This window comes from Macaca mulatta, chromosome 4 (assembly GCF_049350105.2).
Source record: "Macaca mulatta isolate MMU2019108-1 chromosome 4, T2T-MMU8v2.0, whole genome shotgun sequence".
NCBI classification, from domain to species: Eukaryota; Metazoa; Chordata; class Mammalia; order Primates; family Cercopithecidae; genus Macaca; species Macaca mulatta.
Genome location: NC_133409.1, coordinates 65,003,568 through 65,030,358, shown reverse-complemented (window position 1 = coordinate 65,030,358; position 26,791 = coordinate 65,003,568). Strand labels below are relative to the sequence as shown.

General features: G+C 37.1%; 1 protein-coding gene and 1 long non-coding RNA gene across 2 annotated transcripts in view; one reads left to right on the top strand and one right to left on the bottom strand.

The window, feature by feature from the left end:
- Positions 1-24,607, top strand: part of LOC144340721 (uncharacterized) — a 31,691-nt gene extending 7,084 nt beyond the window's left edge. Inside the window, exon 2 of the long non-coding RNA XR_013417003.1 lies at positions 19,974-24,607. This is a non-coding gene — a long non-coding RNA (uncharacterized LOC144340721). The remainder of the gene's footprint in view (positions 1-19,973) is intronic.
- Positions 1-26,379, bottom strand: part of ADGB (androglobin) — a 235,704-nt gene extending 209,325 nt beyond the window's left edge. The window contains 1 exon segment of the mRNA NM_001193764.2: positions 26,235-26,379. Coding sequence (NP_001180693.2) covers positions 26,235-26,308 — 74 coding nt within the window. The 5' untranslated portion in view covers positions 26,309-26,379.
- Positions 26,380-26,791: the final 412 nt, after the last annotated feature.

Below are 26,791 nucleotides of genomic sequence, written 5' to 3'. Positions count from 1 at the left end.
CCACCAGAACTTCTGAGCTACAGAATTGTGAGAAAATAATGACTCATGTTTCATGTAACTAAGTTCCTGGTAATGTTTTACAGCAATAGAAAACTAATACTAATGACAAATAAACACATGAATAGGTGCTCAACATCAGTAGTATTAGGGAAATTCAAAATAAACCAAAATTAGCTACTATTGTATACCTATTACAATGGCTAAAATTAAAAAGATAAACCATGTCAAGTGTTGAAAAGGATGTGGAACAACTGGAACTTTCATATAGTGCTAGTGGCCATGTAAAATACAGAATTTTGCAAAATGGTCCAATAGTTTCTTAAAAGTTTAAACATACATAATACCATATGATATACTCATTCTACTCCTAGATAATTCAAGAAAACTGAAAGTGCATGTACATATAAAACTCATACATGAATGTGCATAGCAGCTTTGTTTGCAATAGCAAAAAACTGGAAATAGCCCAAAAGGCCCAACAGCAGGTAAATGAAAACAAAATATATCATGGAATATCCATTCAATGGACTTTGAATATTAAAATAATTATAAGTGACAACAAGATGACAGAATAGAAGATCCCAAGAATCATCACTTCCCCTACAGAAATTCAACTTGAAACTATTAAAAGACAAGAATATCTCCCTAAATTCACCAGAGCAAAGAGGGAAAGTAGAGAAACCCATTAGGGTAGCAGAGACGTTGTGACCAGAAAGAGAAATAGTCATTTTAGACTGTTCCAGCCCCTCTCCCAAGCTGGCATAACCCCTCAAAGAGAATTTCTCTAGATCTGTGGTTTCCATGGTGATTGGAGGAAATGAGAGGTGGATGGTTGATCTCTTCCCTTTTGGAATCTTCATGGGAAGCCCACCCTGACTCCTTTCCAGGGGAGCAATTGGGTGTACCAAGAAAGCTGAACTACCCATGAGGAACTGGGCACTAATCACAGTAACTGATGCATGGATTTTGGCAGCTACCTTGTGCTCCAGTCAGTGGGGGTGCCACAATAAAGAGACTGTGCCATAGCACCACCAGTGCCATAGCACCACAGATGGCACAATCCATGGGAATGCCTAAATCCCTAGCTGGATTTTCCTGGCCTGGAAAAAAACTAAAAGATCGAGATTAATACATAGTGCTAACTTAAGTCTTCCCAAGACTAGAAAACAATGGCAGGGATGCAATATAGTTACGGTTCTAAGTTTTAAGTTCTGGTGCTCATTGTAAGTTTTTCTAAAAGAAGAAACAGTAACAGGGCAACATGTTAATTATAGTGCAGTGTTTCAGTTCTGGTGCTCAACATAAGCTCTTCCCAGGATGGAAAGTAACAGTAGAGCAGTGTTTAAGAGTCAATACTAAGTTGTAAAGGTCTAAAACCACCAAAGAACATCAGCAAAAACTGGAAGTGGCTGTCTCATCAAATGCTCAGGAATCAACATAAAGATGCAATAGTTGTGAAAACTCAGGGAAATATGACACCATGAAAATAAACCAACAAAGTCCAGTAATTGACCCAGAAGAATTGAAGATCTATGACATCTGGCAGAGTATTTAGAATAATTCTCTTAAAATGGTTCAGACAATCACAGAAATACCTGAAAGAAAACTAAATAAAATTCTGAAAACAATCCAAAAACAAAATGAGAAATATGACAAAGAAATAGAAACACTTTTTCAAAAACCAAATAGAAGTCTTAGCAATAAAGAATAAAAGAACTGACCTGAAAAAAACTCATTAGAAAACTTCAACAACAGATATTCTCAAACAGAAGAAAGAATTAGCAAGCTTGAAAATGGAACATAAAATTATCCAACCAGAGAAACAAAAAGAAAAAAAAAGGAATAAAAGTGAGTGAAGAAAACCTACAAGAATTATGGGATAAGAGAATCAAGTGAACTAATCTCTGTGTAATAGGAATTTCTGAAGGGAACGAGAAAGAAAAATGCCTATAAAGCATATTTAAAGAAATAATGGCTGAAAATTTCCCAAATCTAGAGAAAGATTACAACCTTCAGGTAAAAACCGGAAGTTCAGACATAACCAATCAAATTCAACCCAAAGAGGGATTCCCCAAGGCACATCATAATTAAATTATCAAAAATTAAAGACAAAGAATAATGAAAGCAGCAAGAGAAAATAAAAATATCACATTCAATGGAGTCCTGATATAACTTTCAGGGGGCTTCTCAGCAGAAATCCCGCAAGTTAGGAGAGACTGGAATGTGATATTCAAAGTGCTGAAGGAAAAATACTGCCAAACAGTAAGATTATACCCAGCAAAGCAATCTTTCAAACTCAAAGGAGAGATACTTTCCCAGACAAAGACTGAGGGAATTCACCAACACCAGACTTGTCTTACAAGAAATATTAAAAGAGAGTTTTTCAATACAGAAGAAACTGGATGCTAACATATAACAAAAACATCTGCAGTTATTAAACTGACTGGTAAAATAAGAAAACAGACATCCAGAATATTCTAAAACTGTAACTGGGGTAAGTAAACCATTTATATCTTTAATATGAAGTTTAAAAGACAAAAGTATTAAAAATAATTACAGCAACAGTTAATTAGTAAATAGTAAATAGAAAAAGACACAAATTGAAATACCAAAAAGTCACAATGTTGGGATGGGGATGATACTGAAATTTAGCGTTTTGGTTTTGCTTTCACTGTGATCAAGATTAAGTCATTAGCAGTTTAAAATCATGTGCTATAACTGTAAGTTATTTTCTGTATGCCTCATGGTAACCATAAAGCAAAAACCTATAATTGATACACTAAAAATAAATAGTGGAGAATCAAAACATACTGCTAGTGAAATTTACTTAGCTATAAAGAAATACAGTAAGAGGGTGGGAAAAGGAAGAAAGGATCTATTTTAAAATCCCAAAAACAAGTATCAAAATGGCAGTAGTAAAACTTTATCTATCAATAATAACCTTGAATGTAAATTGATTAAATTATTATATTAACAGATAGAGTGGCTGAATGTATTTTTAAAAAATGATCCAAATATTCTGTCTATAACAAACTCACTTTGCCCTTAACGACGCATACATACTGAAAATTTAGAGATGGAAAAACATATTCAACACAAATAAAACCCAAAAAAGAGCAGAAGTAGCTGTATTTATTCAGATAAAACAGACTTTAAGTCAAGAATCTTTATACATATGGTCATTACATAATGATAAACGGGTAAATACAGCAAGAGGATGTAACAACTGTGAAAATATATGCACCTAATACTGGAGAACTCAGATATGTAAAGCAAATATTAATAGACATAGAGAGAGAAATGGACTGCAATACGGGAGTAATGGAGGATTTCAAACCAATAGAGGATTTCAGCATTGGACAGATGATCAAGACAGAAAATCAACAACAAAACACTGGAGTTACACTGCTCTCCAGATGAAAGGGACCTAACAGACATTTACATAACATTTCATCCATCCGCTGCAGAATATACATTTTCTCAACAGAACATGAAACATTCTCCAGGGCAGACCATATGTTAGGTCACAAAACAAGTTTTATCACATTTAAAAAAATCAAAACCACATCAAGTATCTTTTCTGACTATAATGGAATAAAACAAAATGAAAGCAAAAGGAATGTTGGAAACTAAAAATTCATGGTAATTAAACAACATGCACCTGATCAACAAATGTGTAACTGAAGTAATTAAAAAGGAAATTTAAAAATTTATTGAGACAAATAAACATGGAAACACAAGAACTACAGGATATGACAAAAGCAGTTCTAAGGTGAAAGTTTACATGAATAAACACTTCTCATCAAAAAAGAAGGAAGACCACATATCTTAAAAATGCACCTCAAGGAACTAGAAAGGCAAGAACAAACCAAACACCACATTAGTGGAAGAAAAGAAATAATAAATATCAGTGCTATTTCTGATGAATAAAAATATCCAAAAGGCCACAAAATAAAAAGGTTGTTTTTTGAAAAGATAAAACAAATAGAGAAACTTTTAGCTTGACTAAGAAAAAAACAATAAGGCCCAATAAACAAAATCTGAGACAACAAAGGAAATAATATAACTACAAAAATACAGAGGATAATTAGAGACTATTATGGACAACTGTAAACCAACAAATTGGTGTTCTGATGAAAGCCTTTATGATAATCCAATTTCATTTAATAAACAGTAAATATATTTTCTCTTCTTTATGATTTTCTAAATAACATTTTCTTATCTCTAGGTTACTTTATTGTAAGAATGCAGTATATATAACATACACATATGACACACAAAATATGTGTTAATCAAGCTTTTATGTTATTGGTAAGGCTTTCACTCAGCAGTAAGCTACTAGTATTTAAGGTTTTGGGATTCAAAAGTTATACAAAAATTTCCATTGTGCAGGAGTTGGTGCCTCTAAGCCCCATGTTGTTCAAAGAAAAACTGTCCTGGCAAACCGAATTCAACAGCACATTAAAAAAATCATATATTGTGATCAAGTGGGATTCATCCCAGGGATGCTTGGATGGTTCAGCATATGCAAATCAATAAAAGAGATGCATAACATCAACGGAATCAAGAAGAAAAATCGTATAATTATTTCAATAGATAATTGAAAAAGCATTTGATAAAATTTAATAACCCTTCATGATAAAAATTTTAAATAAACTGGGCATAGCAGGAATATGCCTGAAAACAATGAAGGCCACATATAACAAACCCACAGCTAGCATCACACTGAATAGGAAAAACAAAATTGAAAGCCTTTCCTCTAAGATCTGGAACAAGACAGTGATGCCTGCTTTTACCATTTTCATTCACCATTGAATGCGAAGTCCTAGCCAAACAAATTAGGCAAGAGAAAGAAAGAAAGGGCATCCAAATTGCAAAGAAGCCAATTATACTTGCTCACAGGTGACATGATCTTATATTTAGAAAAACCTAATGACTCCACCAAATTACAGAACTGAAAAGTGAATTCAGGAAAGTTGCAGCACACAAATCAACATACAAAAATAGGTAGCATTTTCATACACTAACTGTGAACAATTGAAAAAGAAATCAAGAAAGCAATCTCATTTACAATAGCTAAAAGACAACAAAATACCTACAAATAAATGCAACCAAAGAAGTGAATGATCTCTACAAAGAAAACTAAAATACTGAAAACTGAAAAAAATATTAAAACATTGAAAAGCACAAAAAAAGATGAAAAAACTCTCATTCTATAAATTGAAATAATTATTATTGTTAAAATATCTATACTAGGCACAGTGATCTACAGACTCAATGCAATCCCTTCCAAAATATCCATGTCATTCTTCAGAGAAATAAATAAAAAAAAACTATTCTAAAATTTGTATGGAACCTCAAATGACACAGAATAACCAAAGCAATCCTGAACAAAAAGGACAAAGCTTGAGGCATCACACTACTTTACCTCAAAATAGATTACAAAACTGTAACAACCAAAGAAGCACGGTTCTGGCAAAACAACAACAACAACAAAACCAGACACATAAACCAATGAAGCAGAATAGAGGACCCAGAAATAAATCCACACATTTTTGACAAAGGCACCATTTTTGACAAAGGCACAAAAAACATACATTGAGGGAAAGAACAGTCTTTTTAATAAATGGTACTGGGAAAATTGGATATTCACATGCATAAAAAATGAAACTAGACCCCTGCCTCTCACCATGTACAATGAAACTAGACCCCTGCCTCTCACCATATACAAAAATCAAGTCAAAATGGGTTAAACATTTAAATGTAAGAATTGAAGCTATAAAACTACTAGAAAAAAAGATTGGGAAAATGCTTAAGGTCATTGGTTTGAGCAAATATATATATTTTAATAAGATTTCTAAAGCACAGGCAACACAAGCAAAAATAGACACATGAGATCATATCAAGATAAAAAGCTCCTGTACAGTACAGGAAAAAATTAACAGAGCAAAGAGACAACCTACAGAATGGGCAAAAATATTCACAAACCATCTACCTTACTATCCATTAATAACTAAATATATAGAAAACTTAAACAACTCAATAGCCAAAAAAAAACCCCAAATAATACAATTTAAAAATGAGTAAACGATCTCAATAGACATTTTTCAAAAGAAGACATACAAATGGCCAACATATATATAAAAAATATTCAACATCATTAATCATCAGAGATATACAAATCCAAACCACAGTAAGACACCATCACACCCTCAGTTAAAACGACTATTATCAAAAAGACAAAAAAATAACAAATGCTGGCAAGAACGCTGAGAAAGAGAAAAGCTAGCACACTGCTGGTGGGAATGTAAACTAGTACAGCTACTATGAAAAACAGTGAAGAGTTTCCTCAAAAAAACAAAAATAGAGCTACCATATGATATAGGAATCCCACTAATGGATATATATCCAAAGGAAATGAAGTCAGTATATCAAAAGGATATATGCACTTCCATATTTATTACAACACTATTCATAGTAGCCAAGATATGGAATCAACCTACATGTCCATCAACAGATGAATGGATAAAGAAAATGTCCTATTTAGCCATAAAAATGAAATCCTGTAATCTGCAGCAACAGGGATGAAACTGGAGGACATTATATAAAGTGAAACAAGTCAGGCACAGAAAGATAAATATTCCATATTCTCACTTATAGGTGGAAGCTAAAAAAGTTGATCTCATGGAGGTAGAGAGTAGAATTATGGTTACCAAAGGCTGAGAAGGGTAAGAATTAGGGGGAGCAAAGAGATATTGGTTAATGGGTACAAAAACACAGTTAGATAGGAGTAAGTTCTAGTGTTCAATAGCACAGTAGAGTGACTATATTTAACAATAATTTATTGTATATATCAAAATAGCAGAAAGAGAAGATTTGGAGTGTTCTCAACACAAAGATACAATAAATGTTTGAGGTGTTGGTGATATGGTTTGGATGTCTGTCCACTCCAAATCTCATGTTGAGATGTGATTCCCAGTCATAAAGATGGGGCCTGGTGGGAAGTGATTTGACTGTGGGGGTGGATCCCTCATGAATGGAGTAGCACAATCCCCTTGGTGAAGAGTGAGTTTTTACTCAGGTCACCTGAGTTCTGGTTGTTTAAAAGAGTCTGAGACCTCCCCATTTACTCTCTTGCTCCTGCTCTTGGCATGTGACATGCTGTCTCTCTGTCTCATTCTGCCATGATTATAAGCTTCCTGAGGACCCCATCGGAAGTTGAGCAAATGCTGGCACCATGCTTCCTGTACATTCTGCAGAACTGTGAGCCAATTCAACCTCATTTCCTTATAAATTACCCAGCCATTATTCTTTTACAGCAATGCAACAATGGCCTAACTCTGATATCCTAATTACCCTGACTTGATCGTTACACATTGTATGCATTTACCAAAATATCACATGACCCTATAAATATGTACAGTTATATATTAATAAAAACAAAATAAATAATTATGATTACAAGAAGCCATACAAAATGTGTACATAGGTTTGATTCCATTTATATAAAATTCTAGAAAATACAAACTAATAAAGTGACAGAAAACAGAAGAGTGGTTTCTGGGGACCGATATCAGTAAAGGACAGGATGAAAAGATTACTAAGGGCAGAAGTAAACTTTTTAAAATGATAGATCTGTTTATATTTTGATAGTGGTGAAGGTTTCACGTGTATAGATGCACATCGGAACTCATCAAAGTGCATCCCTTAAACATGTGCAATGCATTGTATATCAATGTATAAAACAGTTGGAAGGAAGGAAGGGAGGGAGGGAGGGAGGGAAAGAAAACAAGTCTGGGGATTTTAAAAGTCAACTTCAGGAAATTACAGACATCACTTCATGATAGCAAGAAATCTGTTACTAAACTTTTAATAAATAGTTAAATTTAAATCGACATTCTATTATATTGTTGATTACCTAGTCATATGCAATAAAATTTGTTTTATCCACATATTGTTTTTTATATATATCTGTTCTTGGCATATCAAATATCCTACATAATCTGGAGTTGGGAAAGGTGAAAACTGTCTTTATACATAATAAAAGTAGTATATAGTACAAAAGTATAAAGCCACTACAGACTTTGAAGCAATAGAAACACAGCTGAATCTTGCTTATATGCACATATAAACATACTGATGCATTCATATATTTGCGTTAATTAGGTTATTTCATAGAAGTAATTCACTGTAGAGATGTTAAAATTTCAATAACATTAGAGTCTGAAATTTTGCCATTGTTTCTTAAGGCATGCTGTTCAGTGTAAGGACATGATTTTATTCATAGTGGGAGGCGATTTACTCATACAATGTGCAACCAGCATGCTGACTTAAGTAGTGTCAGCTAATACCCTCACGGAATCAGAATATGAATAGAATTAGATAATTGAACTCTTTTGGGTCAGGGCATTCTGAGTTTCACTTGGTTTTACAAAAATTATTTAAATGGCCTTTTAACTTTAAAAGTTCAACATTTATTTATTTTTCAATACATTGTGCTTGGGTAAATGCAAAGATTCAGTTTCTATTCTCAAATAAAATGAATGAGAATAAATAATGCAATAATTAAAATGCAAAGGCACACATGAAGAGGCTTATAACAAAATTTAAAACAAAGTACTTTATTAGTACAGAAGAGAGAGAAAAATTGTTTTCAACTTGGAAAGTAAATGTGGGCTTTATGGCTTCATAGATAGGGATGGAATTAGGTGTAGCACAAAAGTTACTATAAACATAGAAAAGGAAATGGGCAGGGGGTAGAAGTAGAAAAGTAGAATAAAGGTAAATAGTATGGTAGCATTTAGTTGATATAGAGAATAGGTGGGAGCTGAAGCTAGTTGCAGAGCTGATTGCTGAGAGCATTTTCTCTCTCTCTCTCTCTCTTTTTTTCTCTCTCCCTCTCTCCCTATCTCCCTTCTTTCATTCTTCCTTTTTCAAAAACAACAGGACCATTCTACCAGCAAAATGGCAGATTACAAAGATTACTGACAGCACTACATATAAAGTAATTCGGATAAGAAAAACCTTGACTAAAGAAAAGGGAACGAGAATGTTTTCTCAAGTGGTTCCACCTAGAGTTTAAAAGGGCCTCAACTAGAGGATGGCAGGGAAGAAAATGAATGTGGAGCCAAGGTGAACAACTGAAAGAACAAAGAAACCACGTGGATGTGATGGGTAAAAGAGAGGGAGAGGTCAAAGATGACTGATCTCTAGAGTTAAGATTACAGGGAAGATAGAAGTAACATTCCCTAAAAATAGCAACATGAGAAGTGTGTATACGGTTGGGAGAGAAAAGGATGACTCCCATTAAGACTGATTTAATTTGGAGTAGAGGAGCACATCCAGATACATTCGTCCACTTGAACATGAGCTTAATCGCATGATAAGGCTCAGAGATGTTAATTTAGTAATCTTAAGTAAAGAATAATTGTTTTAATCAAAGGGGAGAGACGAGAAACTAAGACCATCAGAGAATGACTTAATTTCATAGGTAAGAGACAGAAAACAAGGCAGGAGGCAGATGGGAGAGAGACAAAAACTCCAGGAAAAGATAAAAGAGGCCAGATAGGGCTGCAGTGCCTTATGTTCCCCTGAAGGCACCTGAATCCTTGTGAGAGACAACAACCCAGGAGAGCAGTCTGGGACACAGGCTGCTTCTGCTACTCTGTTTCCAAGCAAAGTAATGCTGGCCACTAAGATCTTAAGCTTTTGCCATTTCCCAGGATATGCCACCTTTCAGCAGCAAAGTTAACATTTGTAAGACGTATGCAAATACATGAAATGGTTTCCATAAAGACTTTAACCAAAATCCATAAAAAAAATAGATCTGTAGAACCCAAAGGCTAGTACATGTGCAGGCTCAAACTAATCCCTTTTAAAAACAATTCCCAAGGTGGCTGACTAGATGCATTAGGAAGAGGTTTGCCCAAGAGGCTAGGTCATCAAGAAGACAGCCATATTATGAACAGATCTTCAGAAGGAGGGCAGTGAGAGGAGATGCGGGGAGGACACAGACCCTGCACTGAAGGAGGTGGAAGCTGGGGACCCTACATAGGGTTGCCAACACCAGGACTCATTTCTGGCCCTGAGCAGCTACTGGGGGAAGGAGTGAGATAAATAGGCATGGAGTGGTCCACTCTTGCCATGAACTTTCAGAATCCCAGCTGCAGGGGACCCCACGATGCCCACAGACATTTGAGCTGGCATGGAGAGCTTCCTGGAGAGGCAGCAAGGACAGTACTTCAGCCTGTCAGGAGCCCAGAAAATTTGGCACAGGAATGGCTACAGTGGAGCCCAGCCCTCAAGGCTTGTCACGCTCCTCTAGGCGGTTTTGGTCTTTGTTGACAGCTGAACCTGAACAGAACAGGGTTATGCTACCCATTGAATGGGAACAGTCTAATCTGAGCATTTCCCTGTCTACCAGTCTTTCCAAGAGTCCCTGCCTGGCTTCATCTGCTTGCAGCACAGCCTCAGATGCTCAACTGGGGTGCTTTCTAGTGACCACTTTCACCAAAAAACCCTGTCTAACCATCGGAGAGCTCCTACAGATGGGCCCCCACCAGCATGTACCTGCCCACAACCCCCGCAACACAATGTTGCCAGCATGCACTCACCTGCAGCTTCCCCTGACTACCGTACCAATGTGCTGGCATATGTAGGTGTATGTGGACCTTTCTACCCTGCCACCCTACTGCCAGCACTGCATGAGCACACATGCAGACCCCATCACCCCGCCATTGGTCTGTCCAAGCCAGCATGCATGTGTGAATGGATCCTGCCACCCTGCAGCCAGCAGCGTGGGCACATGCATGTGGACCTTGACAACTTACCACCAGCACACATTTATAGCAGACCTCACTGTGACACCACCACAATGAAATGCTTTTACTGTGAACCACTCCCCATTGGAGTGTTGTTACCAGCTGACTGGGAATATCTTGGCCCCTCCAATGCAGCAGGTGCTTAACTTCAAGGAGCCAGAGAACAAAATCACAGGCCTGTTCCCAGCCACCCAGGGTTAGAGCATGCAGCCCAGGAGTGCTGATCTTGGCCATGTCCCCCTGAAATTAACCAGAAATGAAGCCAGTTGACTAAACTCAACTTATACCATGGTCAAACCCTCAAGGGCATCAAAGAATATAAAAGAAAAATGCTCCATCCAAATGACAACAACTTCAATGATTAAAGGAATACTAGCCCACACAGATGAGAAAGAACCAGCACAGGAACTGCAGCAATTATAAAAGCCAAAGTGTCTTCTTACCTTCAAATGACCATACTAGCTCCCCAGCAATGGTTCTTAACCAGACTCAAATGACTGAAATGACAGACATAAAATTCAGATTCTAGATGGTAACATAGATTACGGAGATTCAGGGGAAAGTTGAAAACCAATCCAACAAATTTAAGGAATCCAGTAAAATGATTTGAGAGCTGAAAAATGAAATAGCCATTTTAAGGAAAAGCCAAACTCATCTGACAGAGCTGAAAAACTCACTACAGGAATTTCATAACACAATTAGTAGTATTAACAGCAGAATAGACCAATATAAAGAAATGATCTCAGAATTTAAGGACATTGTCCATGAAAATTTCTTCAATCTCAATAGAGAGGTTGACACTCAAATTCAGGAAATTTAGAAAACCCCTGAGAGATGCTACACAAGGTCACCATCCCCAAGACATATAGTAATCAAATTCTCCAAGATTCATGCAAATGAAAGAAATATTAAAGGCAGCTAGAGAGAAGGGGCAGGTCACCTACGCCTAAATAATAAAAAAATCTACCAACCAGAAAAAGCTCTGGCCCAGATGGATTCACTGCTAAAAGGGAATCTCATCAGTGTAACAGAAGATCTTTCAGCAGAAACCCTACAACCAGAAGAAATTGGAGGCCTATATTCAAGATCCTTAAAGAAAAGAAATTCCAACCAAGAATTTCATATCCAGCCAAACTAAGCTTCATAACTGAAGTAGAAATAAAATCCTTTTCAAACAAGCATATGCCAAGGGAATTCATTACCACCAGACCTCCTTTAAAAGAGGTCCTTAAGGGAGTGCTAAATATGGAAATGAAAGATTGTTGCTGGCCACCACAAAAAGACGCTAAAGTATATTGACGCTATAAATCACTCACATTGACACTATAAGTCAACTATGGAATTAACACTATAAATAAACTACAGAATAAAGTCTACCATTGATACTATAAATCAACTACACAGACAAGTCTACATAACAACCAACTAACAACATGATGACAGAATCAAATCCACACTTTGTTAACCCTGAATATATATGGGCTAAACATCCCACTTAAAAGGCACAGAGTGGTAAGTTGGATAAAGAAGCAGAACTTAAGATAGTTTCATGCTATCTTCAGGAGACCCATCTCACATGCAATGACAACCATATGCTCAAAGTAAAGGGATAGAGAAAGATCTATCAAGTAAATAGAAAACAAAAAGGAGCAAAAGTTGCTATTCTTATTTCAGACAAAACGGACTTTAAGCCAACAACAATCGAAAGGGACAAAGAAGACGATTAAATAATGATAAAGGGCTCAGATCAAAAAGAAGACTTAACTATCCTAAATATATGCATCCAAAACTGGGGCACCCAGATTCATCGAACAAGTTCCTAGAAAACTATGAAGAGACTTAGATAACCACGCAATAATACTGGGAGACCTTAACACCCCACTGACAGTATTAGACAGATCATCAAGGCAGAAAATTAAAAAAGATATTAAGGATCTAAACTCGACACATGACCAAATGGACCTGACAGACATCTACAGAACACTCCACCCAATAAAAACAGAATATGCATTCTTCACATTTTCACATGGCACATACTATAAAATCAACCATATCTTAGACAACAAAGAAATTCTCAACAAATTGAAAAAAGTTTGAAATCATACCAACCACTCTTGCACCACAGTGTTATAAGAAGTAATCAAAACCAAGATCTCTAAAACTCATATAATTAAGTGGAAATTAAACAACATGTTCCTGAAATGACTTTTGGGTAAGCAATGAAATTAAGGCAGAAACCAAGAAATTCTTTGAAACTAATGAAAACAAAGATACAACATACAAGACTCTCTGGGACACTGCTAAAGCAATGTTAAAAGGGAATTTTATGTTGCTAAATGCCCACATCATAAAGTTACATGCTTCTCACATTAACAATCTAACATCACAACAAGAGGAACTAGAAAAACAATAGCAAACAACCACAAAGCTAGAAGGGGGAAGAAATAACCAAAGTTAGAGACATACTGAAAGAAATGGAAACACACAAAAAATACAAATGATCAACAAAACCAAAAGTTATTTTGTTAGAAAAAATAAATAAGACTGACAGACTGTTAGCTACATTAATACTAATAAAAAAACACATGACCACTGCCTCCACAGAAATACAAAAAAAAAAAAAAAAAAAAAAAAAAAAACCCTCAGAGACTATTACAAACAGCTCTATGCAAAAAAACTAAAAATCCTAGAAGAAATGGATAAATTCCTGGAAACATACAACCTACCAAGTTTGAACCAGGAAGAAACTGAAATCCTGAAAAGACTAATGACATGTTCCAAAATTGAATCAGTAATAAAAAAAAAAACTCTACTAACCAGAAAAAACTCTGAACCAGATGGATTCACTGCAGAATTCTACCAGACATACAAAGAAGAGCTGGTACCAATCCCTCTGAAATGACTCCAACACATCAAGGAGGTGGGACCCCTCCCTACCTCATTCTATGAAGCCAGCATCATTCTGATACCAAATCCTGGTAGAGACACAATGTAAAAAATCCCAAAACAAAACCTTCAGGACAATGTTCTTGATGGACACAGATGCTAAAATCCTCAACAAAATACTAACAAACCAAATCCAGCAGCACATCAAAAAGCTAATTCACCACAATCAAGTAGGCATTATTCATGGGATGCAAGGTTGGTTCAACAAAAGCAAATCAATAAACATTATTCATCACATAAGCAGAACTGAAAACAAAAACCACATGATCATCTCAATATACTAAATAAAGGCTTTTGATAAAAATCTGTTACCCCCTTCACATTAAAAACTGAACAAACTAGGCATTTAAGGAACATACACCAAAATAATAAGAGCCATTTATGAAAAACTACAGCCAGCATTATACTGAATGGGCAAAAGATGGAAAGATTCCCCTTGAGAACCAGAACATGAAAAGGATGCCTACTCTCACCACTCCTATTCCAAATAGCTCTGGAAGTCCTAGCCAGAGCAATAAGGCAAGAAAAATACATAAAAGGCATACAAATAGGAATAGAGAATGTCAAAGTATCTCCCTTTGTAGACTGTATGATTCTATACATAGTAAACTCTAAAGTTTCAGCCCAATGGCTCTTAGACCTGATAACTTCATCAAAGTTTCAGGATACAAAACCAATGTACCAAAATCAGTAGCATTTATATACACCAAAAACATCCAAGCTGAGATCCAATTAAAAATGCAATCCCATTCACAATAGCCACAAAAGAATAGAATACCTAGGTATACAGCTAACCAAGGAGGTGAAAGAACTTTACATGAAGGATTACAAAATATTGCTTAAAGAAATCAGAGATGACACAAATAAATGGAAAAACATCCCATGCTCATGGAGAGGAAAAATCAATATTGTTAAAATGATTGTGCTGCCCAAAGCAATTTAGAGATTTAGTGCTATTCCTATCAATATACCCATGTCATTTTACACAGAATTGGAAAAAAAAACTATCATAAAATGCATATGGAACCAAAAAAGAACCCAAATAGCCAAGACGATCCTATGCAAAAAGAACAAAGCTGGAGGCATCATGTTTGCCAACTTCAAACTATGCTACAAGGCTACAGTGACTGAAGCAGCATGATACTGATACAAAAACAGACACACAGACCAATGGAACAGGTTACAGAACATGGAAATAAAGTTACCTACCTACAACCATCTGATCTTCGACAAAGTCAACAATAACAAGCAATGTGGAAAGGACTTTCTATTCAATAAATGGTACTGGGATAACTGACCAGCCGTATATAGAAGATTGAAACTGGACCCCTTTCTTTCACCATGTACATAAAGCAACTGAAGATGGATTAAAGATTTAAATGGAAAATGTAAAACTGTTTAAAAACACCCTAGAAGAAAAGCTAGGAGATACCATTCTGGACATATGCCCTGGAAGTATTTTATGATGAAGGCTCCAAAAGCAATTGCAACAAAAACAAAAATTGACTAGCGGGACTTAATTAAACTAAAGAGCTTCTCCAAAGTAAAAGAAACTATCAACAAAGTAAACGAACAGCCTACAGAATGGAAGAAAATATTTGCAAACTATGCATCTGACAACAGTTTAATATCTAGAATCTATAAGGAACTTAAATCAACAAGCAAAAAACATACAACCCTACTTAAAATGGATAAAGGACATAAACAGACAGCCAACAAGCATATGAAAAAATGCTCAACATCACTAATCATCAGAGAAATACCAATCAATCATCTCACACCATTAAGAATGGATATTACAAAAAGTCGAAAAATAACAGATGCAGGTGAAGTTTAGGGAAAAGAGGATACTTGTATATTGGTGGAGGGTATGCAAATTTGTTCAGCCATTTCCAAGAAAGCAATTTGGAGATTTCTCAAAGAATTTAAAACAGGACCATCATTTGACCCAGAAATCCCTTTCGTGGGTATATACCCAAAGGAATATAAGTCATTCTACCATAAAGACACATGCATGTGTATATTCATTGTAGCACTATTCACAACAGCAAAGGCATAGAATCAACCAAGGTGCCCATCAACGGTGGGATGGATAAAGGAAATGTAGTACATATACACCATGGAATACTATGCAGTCATAAAAAATGAAACTATGTCCTTTGCCACAACCTGGATGGAACTGGATGCCATTATCCTAAGCGAATTAATACAGGAACAGAAAACCAAATACTACATGTTCTCACTTATAAATAGTAGCTAAACACTGAGCACATAGAACACAAATAAGGGAACAATAGATACCAGGGCCTACTTGAGGGTGGAGGTTGGAGGATGAGGAGGATGGAAAAACTACCTATCTGATGCTGTACTGAGGACCTGGTTGGTGAAATAATTTGTAAACCAAACTCCAGCAACATGCAATTTACCCATATAAGAAACCTGCACATGTATCATTGAAACTAAATTTGGAAGGGAAAAGTAAATAAGCAAAAAAAAAAAAAAAAAAGGAACTGCCAACCATTTTGCTCATAACCTCTTTGTGGTAAAAAGTAGTTTCAAATTGATCTTAGACCCTGACTCAAGGTAGAACAAAGATGAGGCTTTGATTCAAATTTCTAATTAATTAATTTGCATTTTTCAGTATGCTGAAAGGGCCCCATTGCCAATTTGCACAGGACAGCCTTCACCCTTGACCTTAACCTAACCTGATTAAACTCGGTTTTTTCCCAGGTATTTCTGGTTCATACCTGGGACAGAAGTAAGGAAAATAGTTCTCAGTTCTTCCTACTTTCTGTCCCTTTGCCTTTATATCCATAAGGTTTTTTGTTTGTTCTGTTTTGTTTTGTTTTGAGACAGAGTCTTGCTCTGTCACCAGGCTGGAGTGTAATGGCACAATTTCCACTTACTGCAGACTTTGCCTCCCTGATTCAAGCGATTCTCCTGACTCGCCCTCCCAAGTAGCTGGGACTACAGGCGTGTGCCACCAAGCCCAGCTAATTTTTGTATTTTTAGTAGAGAAGTAGAGACGGGGTTTCACCATGTTGGGCAGGATAGTCTCGATCTCTTAACCTCGTGATCCGCCTGGCTCAGACCCCCAAAGTGCTGGGATTACAGGTGTGAGCCACTGCGCCCAGCCTATCCATAAAGTTTTAATAACCTGTAGCTTTTTTATTAATTTAATAATTCACCTGGATACATATCATCCCCTTGGATTTAGTAGATAGCTCCCCTGAATATGGCTCTACACACACACACACACACACACACACACACACACACACACACACACACACACACAAATAGTAATTTCTAAATAGTACCACTCAGAAATAAATGCTGCAGAAACTTTGATGAGAAGCTGAGCAATAGCTTTGGGTTGACCCTGGCCTCTGAGAATCTCTGGAAAGCAAGCAAGTGTGGGCAGATCGGTCCGAAAGTATGCTGAACTGGAGACGGTGAGGTGAGGAAACAGAGGTAAAATGGGCATATTAATCTTCTGAGAATCCAACTGAAGTAATATATTAAATTCTGATGTTTAATATATTAATTAATTAATATCACCAGGTCAGAAAGCTGGAAAAAAATAATTACAAAATATTTGGATTATGGCCTTCATTTTGACACCACCAACAACTAAAAAAGAGACCCCAAAAAATAAGAAAAGAAAAAACAAATACATGCTTATTTACTTTAAAAATGTACTATATGCTAATTCAGCCATACAAATTAACATAGCTATAGCCTTAAAACCTGTACTTAATTAGCTTGTAGCTACCCTGGGAAGGAATGTTAAAATAAAATTTCAAAGCACCTTGTTGGCCACTTGTGTACCGTGGCATGACAACATATACATATATTCATTATCAAGGTTGAAAATAAGAAAGATTAGTAATGTTTCTATCCAATCTTTCATATTATACAAATTCCTTGATTTAAATAATTTGTGGACAAAAACAAGAAATGGGGAAAGGATTCCCTATTTAATAAATGGTGCTGGGAAAATTGGCTAGCCATAAGTAGAAAGCTGAAACTGGATCCTTTCCTTACTCCTTATATGAAAATTAATTCAAGATGGATTAGAGATTTAAATGTTAGACCTAAAGCCACAAAAACCCTAGAAGAAAACCTAGGTAATACCATTCAGGACATAGGCATGGGCAAGGATTTCATGTCTAAAACACCAAAAGCAATGGCAACAGAAGCCAAAATTGACAAATGGGATCTAATTAAACTAAAGAGCTTCTGCACAGCAAAAGAAAATACCATCAAAGTGAACAGGCAACCTACAGAATGGGAGACAATTTTTGCAATCTACTCATCTGACAAAGGGCTAATATCCAGAACCTATAAAGAACTCAATCAAATTTACAAGAAAAAACAACAAACAACCCCATCAAAAAGTGGGCAAAGGATATGAACAGACACTTCTCAAAAGGAGACATTTATGCAGCCAACAGACACATGAAAAAATGCTCATCATCACTCGCCATCAGAGAAATGCAAATCAAAACCATAATGAGATACCATCTCACACCAGTTAGAATGGCAATCATTAAAAAATCAGGAAACAACAGGTGCTGGAGAGGATGTGGAGAAACAGGAACACTTTTACACTGTTGGTGGGACTGTAAACTAGTTCAACCATTGTGGAAAACAGTGTGGCGATTCCTCAAGGATCTAAAACTAGAAATACCATTTGACCCAGCCATCCCATTACTGGGGATATACCCAAAGGATTATAAGTCATGCTGCTATAAAGACACATGCACACGTATGTTTATTGTGGCACTATTCACAATAGCAAAGACTTGGAATCAACCCAAATGTCCATCAGTGACAGACTGCATTAAGAAAATGTGGCACATATACCCTATGGAATACTATGCAGCCATAAAAAAGGATGAGTTCGTGTCCTTTGTAGGGACATGGATACGGCTGGACACCATCATTCTCAGCAAACTATCACAAGAACAGAAAACCAAATACTGCATGTTCTCACTCATAGGTGGGAATTGAACAATGAGATCACTTGGACATAGGAAGGGGAACATCACACACTGGGTCCTGTTGTGGGGAGAGGGGAGCGGGGAGGGATAGCATTAGGAGATATACCTAATTTGTGACCTAGAAGTGTCAAAGTAATATTAAAGTCAATTAAAATCTTTACATAGCCACTTTTGATTAAGTTACTATTATTTTGCTCATCTAGAACAGGGTTCCCCAACCCCTAGGTCACTGCAGTACCAGTACAGGTCCATGGACTGTTAGGAACTGGGCTATACAGCAGGAAGTGAGCAGTGGGTGAGCATGCACTACCGCCTGAGCTCTGCCTCCTGTCAGATCAGTGAACACATTACATTCTCATAGGAGCACGAACCCTATTGTGAACTGCGCATGTGAGGGATCTAGGCTGTGCACTCGTATGAGAAGCTATTAGGTTGTGCACTCTTTATGAGAAATACTGCATTCCCCCTGCCCACCCTCATTGGTGGAAAATCGTCTTCCACAAAGCTGATCCTGCTCCCTGATGCCAAAAACGTTGGGGACCACTAATCTAAAAGTATTAGCAGCAGTGTTATTAGTTTCAAAGAATAAAATTGATTATGTTTTTAGGTAACAACAAAGTACTAATTCCATTAGTTTGTTAATTTATGTCTTTTCAGCCTAATTCTACCTCTATAATAATTCTACAGAGTAAACAGAATTGTTTCTCCCTCAAAACTACCAATTGGATGATTAAGAAAAGATTTCATTACCAGAGGTAATTCTTAAATTGTGCCAAATTACTAAACAAATGCTCAGATTGAGACTATTTCAAAGGGAGAACTAAAGGCCCTATTAAAAATAAAGGGGTATCCTCATGAAACATGGAATTTTGCTGTGTTTTTTATACTTAAAAACATACAACTGACATTTGTAAAATGTCCAAATCTGTGCCAAGTGTTGTCCCGGGTGCTGCAGATGACTATGACAGGGCCTTTACCCTCTGGGCTCTCCCAGTTTCTGTCTGGTTCTGAGTCAGGGGGTTTATGGTTTAGCTCCTGCACTGAGTTTGCTGTTCAACTCAATTAAGTTACACATGCATTTATGAAATATATAATATAAAATATATATTCAGGCCCTAGAGAGAATGCAAAATAAGTAAGGCAAGGCATTCAGAAATCTGTCACTGAATTTTATTTAAATATTTTTTATTTTCTTTTTCAGACAGAATGGCATCCTGGCCTGGACATCACCATCATATATTAAAACTGCAACTGGAGACCAGAAACTTGGCTTGTATAGTCTTTAACCACAATCATCTAACAGATCTGCTGTGCACGGTGCACACTCATATCCCATTTAATATGTTCCTCACTATCGTCAGGAGGATCAAGAATCACGCATTCCCCCATTATCTCAGACCATCACTATTTCTTATAGTGATTTCTAATCCAGCATAAATTCTATGCAATTGTCAAATTGTACATCATAAATCACCATTTTGATGTTTGAAACCATGTGTATTTCCCCACTATATATAGTTTGAATTATTTAATCTATCCCTGTCATTCTGCTGGATACTCATCTTAGATGCTTTATGATTCAACTTGGATGACCTGTGCCCCACTTCCTGTTGCCTGCACTAACCACCCCACTAACCTGTGCCTTTTGAAATGCAAGTGTGGCTATTAGACAGAGGCAATGAAAAACCAGCCCCAGTTGGAAGTGTTCTTCCTCTTCTCTAACTCATTTTAGGAGTCTCATGATTTCTCTACTTTACCCCCACACCAATGCATGATTCCTTCTATGACTTCCAACAAGTTTCTCCTGTCAAATGTGCCATTACTCTGTATCTCCTGGTTACTTCTATATGAATCCTCCCTTGCCTGGCCCCAGAGTATAAATCCCTTGACAGAAAGCATCATGTTTCAGAATTCCTTATTACCTAGGGCCTACCAGTGCCTTAGGCATGGGCAATGCTCAATAAACAATTGGGAAATAGGCATAAAGAATAAGCTATCCTCTGGGAAAGTTTCTGTCACTGAAGTTGATCTTTTTTTTTTTTTTTTTTTCATTTTTAAGGTGCACTTTTATTCAACTGGTCTAAAGTCAATGTACAGGTAAGCCCCGGCTGCCTCCACCCGCTCCCAGGGAGAGCAAAAGCCTTCATACATCTCAAATTGGGGGACAAAAAAGGGGGGCCAAAAAGGCTGATCATTCAAAATAAAACAAAATACAAAAGTATTAAGGTGAAGATTTTAAAAATATTGCAGTATATTATTTACACAAAAGCAATGCTATCACCTCCCCTTTGTGGACTTGGGAGAGGACTGGGCCATTCTCATTAGAGAGAAGTGAGGTGGCTTTTAGGAGGACAAGGGACTTCCTGTAACAATGCATCTCATGATATTTGGAATGGCTACTAAAAAAAGAACAATGTACAAAGTCCTTGGCCATATTGTAGAACTTTGAGGGATGCTCACTCTAACCGACCTTTTAAATTTGTTAATTGACTATAGTTGTTGAGTTCCACACAGGTCACCTGGGGAAATCACAAGACTCAGGTGACCACTGGGTTGTTGACAGTTTCACCTCCTCTGCCTTCTGGTGTGAGCTATGCGAACTGGACCTCAGGTTACAGAGAGCACCTCCCTAATGTGTCCTGCTGACTTAGGGGAGGTTTCTTTTCTGAACGCTGCAGGTAGAGGAACTTATTAGGTACCAACCTCTGTTGCATAGTTTCATTAGATTATCTCTCTCTTGGGCCTCAGACAACCAAGAAAGAATTCACTTAATCTAATACACAGCAAGATATTTATTCCTCTATTTTATGTTGGTTTTCATTGTATTAAATCTTGAATTCAGCTTTTGTAATAGTATCCTTTTCAAATTTCCTATAGAGAGACATGTTGATCATTTTTGAAAATTCTATAAAATTTAGATGTTCGTTTTAGTCATAAGTTAGATTAACTTGAAAATTATGAAATATATTTCATTCTGTTTTTGAAAGAGGCTTAATATTATTTTATAAGTACAAATCTACAAGGCTATATGGTTCTTGTTAGTTTAACAGATGACCTGTTTTTCAATCTTGGTTTGAATGTCCTTTTGGAAGTGAAAAAAATTTTATGGCTATAAACATCAAATTGTGTCCCTATCTCAAACTTCCCATTAAGGTTCCAATGGGAACCTTAATTTTCGTGTATAAAGTTTATACATTAATACTGTCAATACTTAAATTGCATGACTTCTTTTGTTTCTGTTGTGTTGTCTTTGATATACACAAATTATATTTAGTACTCCCAAGAAGATCAAATTTTTGTCTTGATATCACTACAAATCAATCCAGTGGCATCTAATTGGTGAATGAATCTCTGTAGCACCTATTAGTTTTCAAATCAATTAGATTGATCAATTAATTTAAATGTGTTTATAATTGCTAATTGTTATTAGTTTATACTACAGACTGCATATCAGTGACTCCCCTCCCAATATACACATCTTAAAATGTTAATTCTCAATGGAATAGTTTTAGGACGTGGGGTCTTTGGAAGGTAATTAGGTTATGAGGGTGGGACCTCATGATGCGATTATTGTCCTATAAGAAAAGTAACAGAACTAACCAGCCTTCTCTCTCTAGCATGTGAGGATACAAAAACATGGATATCTGTGAGTTAAGTAGAGCAGCCGTCCTCAACCTTTTTGGCACACAGGGATCAGTTTCATGGAAGACAATTTTTTCCACGGATGGAGAGGGGGATGCATTAGATTCTTGTAAAGATCATACAACCTAGATCCCTTGTATGCACAGTTTACGATAGGATTTGCACTCCTATGAGAATTTAATGCCACTGCTAATCTGACAGGAGGGAGAGCTCAGGTGGAAATGTGGAAATGTTGACTCCCCTGCCTGTCACCTCCTCCTGCGCAGCCCAGGTCCTTACAGGCCATGGACCAGACTGGTACTGATCCACAGCCCCAGTGCTTGGGGATCCCTGAAGTAGAGAGCCTTCCCCGAACCTGACCATGCTGGCACCCTGCTTGTTGACTTCTAGCCTCCAGAACTGTGGGAAACAAATGTTTGTTATTTAAGCTACCCAGTCTATGGTATTCTGTTACAGTAGCTCAAACTAAGATACTGATAACGAGAGTTAAAATCTGTGACAGTTGCGATGTTATGTTAAAGTTATATTATGTTAAAAATTTTTATGTTAAAAGATGATTAACAGGACAATTAATTAAACCGTGGTTTTAAACATTTTACTGTAACAAAATCCCCTCACTAATTATGGGTCCAGTGAAGTTAAAAAATATATCTGATAAAATCATGGAAACTTAGAACTGGAGGAAAATATAAAGCAGGGAAGGGAGAACAGGACATGTTGGGGTAAGAGTAACTTTAATTAAAGGGCTCCCCCTTTAAAGAAGAGAAAACTAAATGTCAGAATAGAAAATGACTTGTCCAATGTCAAAAAACTGATGCCAGAGTGAATCACCCTAGAATAGTGATTTCATACTGGCTGATACAGAGAACTAGGAAATAGATAAAATAGAAATTGTTTAATGTAAAAACCTTACAGCTTAGTTACCTGGAATAGTTTTTCTTGGTGATTCAAAGTTATATTTACTTATTAATGTGAACATAGATGATTCTACTGTAATCAGTTGTAACATCTCAGTTTTTGAACTTTGCCAATGGCAGATCAAAAAGGAAAGAGAAGGAAAATTGGGCTTCAATCAAATTCAGAAGGAATGAAAACCAAGGCGGATAACATAACTATTAGCTCATTTAATAAACACATGGTGACTTTTTTTGTGTGCTAGTTGCCATATGAGGCAAAAGCCAAACATAACATTTATTCCCAGCCTGATACATAATTTTAGGGCAAAAGAGAGATGCCAGAGATGGCATCTCTAGGAGAATAAGATTCTATTGCATAGCCATTTTCAAGGTTCTGAAGACTTTCTTTTATTTCTGTATCCAGTACCATGTTAGAGTTGGTCACATTTATTGGATGTGTAAACACAAGGTGTGGTAAAATGACATAAAACCTTACTCTAAATCTCCCAGTGTATTTTAAATAAAGGGCCTTGCTAGACTTTGATCTCTGTGCCTCATACTAAGTGACACTTTGTCTGTCCTACATCTAGGGGTGAGCTTTGGTTCTGTGATTAGTTCTTCAGTTAAACTTAGAAGATAAACTTGATTTATAATGAACTTAACATCCTATCATTTAATGCTACAGAAAAATCTAATGATTTGGTGTTTGATGCTCAATAGATAGTTTCTAACAAATCTTAGCTTTTAAAAAATAACTCTTTGCCCTTCCTCTTCTATTTTCATAAATATATGCATACATTTTTATTGACATAATTCACATATTTTCTAGAAAAAAACATATTAGACATTTATTACTATCTCAAAAAGAAATAAGAATTCTTAGTAAGAAGAGAGTTTGCATCTTACCAGTGGGGATCTAGTTTCTATTGTGTAATACAACCATCACAGGATCAGGGCAAGTAATATGTTTTATGGTGTCTGGTTTGATAAGTTTCTTTATGGGAGTTAACAGTCACATCTCTTTCAGGATATAAACTCATTAAAGTCCAAGATTTTCCCGAAGCTCCTAAAGAGTTGTGAGCCTTCAATGTGTATTACTTATAACATCAGTGACTTAGTTATTTGTGTGTGTGTATGGTGGGGGGTGTATTCAAAATTCTTTTGCAATCCTTTAATGTCTCCTAGTTAAGAGAGTCACTCATTCATTCACTAAACACTTTTGAGAGCTACTATGTATGACCTTGGAACTACTCTAAGTACTAAGAATTCAACAGTATATAAAATAGAAAAGGAAAAATCCCTGCCTTTCCTATTGGGAAGACAAATGTAAAAAAAAATGTAGTTTTTAAAAAGTGAAATATATAGCATGTTAAATGAGCAAAAAAAAGTCAATGAAAATAAACAAAGCAGTGAAGGAAGGCAGGGAGCTTTGTTTTGTTTTGTTTTGTTTTGGCAGAGAAGTAGAGGTTGTAATTTTAAATCAAGTGGCCAAAGAAGCTAACGGGAGAAAATGATATTTAGGTACACTCCTGAAGGAAGGGAGAGAGAAAATCATATAGATATTTGAGCAGAAAAGCTTTCCAATATGGGAAACAGCAAGTGTAAAGGCCTGCGGTGGGAACAATCCTGAGATGACTCAGGGAGTGGAGAGGAAGCTAGTGGAACATAACGTTAGAGAAGTAATTAGAGGCCTGATTCTGACGGGGCTCCTTGGCCTTGGATCTAGAGGAATGGAAACCCTTAGACAATGCTGAAAAGACCTGACTTTGGTACACAGAAGTAGAGCAATCCTATTAGATATGTAATATCTACATAAAATTGTATATGTAATATTACTTATATATATTATATCTAAAATTTAAGCTAGTAAAAGGAGTGGATTATCTGCCAGGTAATTGGAAACCTGCTTATGAGAGAGGTTAGAACTAAGGGACTAGAGATTCACAGACATGGGAATGAGTCTGGGAGAAGAATTCACAAAGAGAAAGAGTTTAAATCCTAGGGATCAGTGAATCCTAGGGATCAGTGCAATGTGGAAGGAAATGGAGAAACAGGCATCAAAGATGTAAAACTTCAATTTGAAATGATTGATTGCATCACCCTTCCCATCAGGCAGAGCGTGAAGAACATGAATGATCCCACTGAAGCAGGGCTGGCAGCTGGGATTCTCACAGTGGGAATGAACGTTAGAAATGGCGTTAAGTTTAAACAATAGCCCCAGTCCTGTGCTGCTGATAACTGGATATCTCTAGGGAAACCGACCAAAGAAAATAATAATCGTGGGGAAGTACATCCTAAGACACACCACCTAACACCAGCCCAGGACAAAGGCACCATAAAGATTCCCTGATCGAGGGTCTACTTCTACTTTCTCAGAGTAAACGTTAGAGTAACATGAACTATACATTTATGCTGTTTGAAGGTTTTGAAGCCACTTTATGTCTGATTATATCTGATTAAAGGTCGGAGTCGTTGGACCGGGCAGACGCATACTAGCAAATCACCATTAAGGTGAAATGTGTCCATGTCTGTCTGTCCTTCTCTGTCTGTATCATTTCTGGGGCCATGCAGATGTGGCTTTAACCAGAAGTCTTTGAGATATGCCTCTTTCTTAGGAAAGCTATGGCCTTTCTAACTGTCTGAGAGGGCTATGAAGGAGAGGAGGGGTGGGAGATTCACCCATGGGAGCCGAGCACCCAAAGCAAGAAAATCAGGGGCTCTGGGAAAGGAAGTGAGTCAAGACAGGTAAGAGAGAAGTATGAGAGCAAGCACCTCCTGGATCTGGTTTACTAGAGAAGACAAGCTGCGAGGAGGCCACTAAACTTCTGCCCTGGCAGAGTTTGCTACAGGGAGGCAGCCCCAGAACTAGTGGTGATGCCGAGGGATTAGGCCAAGGGATGGAAGGGCAGGCAGAGGTCCCTTACTCTTTCGATTTATCCGATCCGTGCGCCGAGTTGATACGATGCACCTCTTTCTTTTTGGTTTGTTTGGAGGCCATGGCAGAAGCCGATCTATGCAGGGCTGAGCTCTGAGCAAAGAGCCTGCGGGCGCGCTCAGGTTGAGCGTCTGCGTTGCCAGGAGACGGCGTCCGGCGTCTAGCGTCCCTGAGAGCCGGGGCGGGTCCCTGGGGGCGGGCTCTGGGGCTTCTGGCTGCAGTGAGACGCAAGCGCCTAAACTCAAATCCCACATCCCCGTGGAGGATCTTGGAGTTGGTGTCTGGAGAGAAATCGAGGTTCTGGGGCGTGGGTTTGACATTAGGATTACTGCGCAGCCCTGATTAATTGGCGTTCTTTTCTGCAGGACCCACTCTGCCTGGCTTTGCCCTTAGGAACCATAGACATTTGTCGACTCTTGAATATTCAGCTGTTTGAAGGTGGATATTATCCTAGTACCACCCCAGGTATTCTCTTGGCTAACATAACAAGTTCCTTCAGTAATCACTAAGGAGGCGTTATAGACACGCTGAATTTGTCAATGGCTC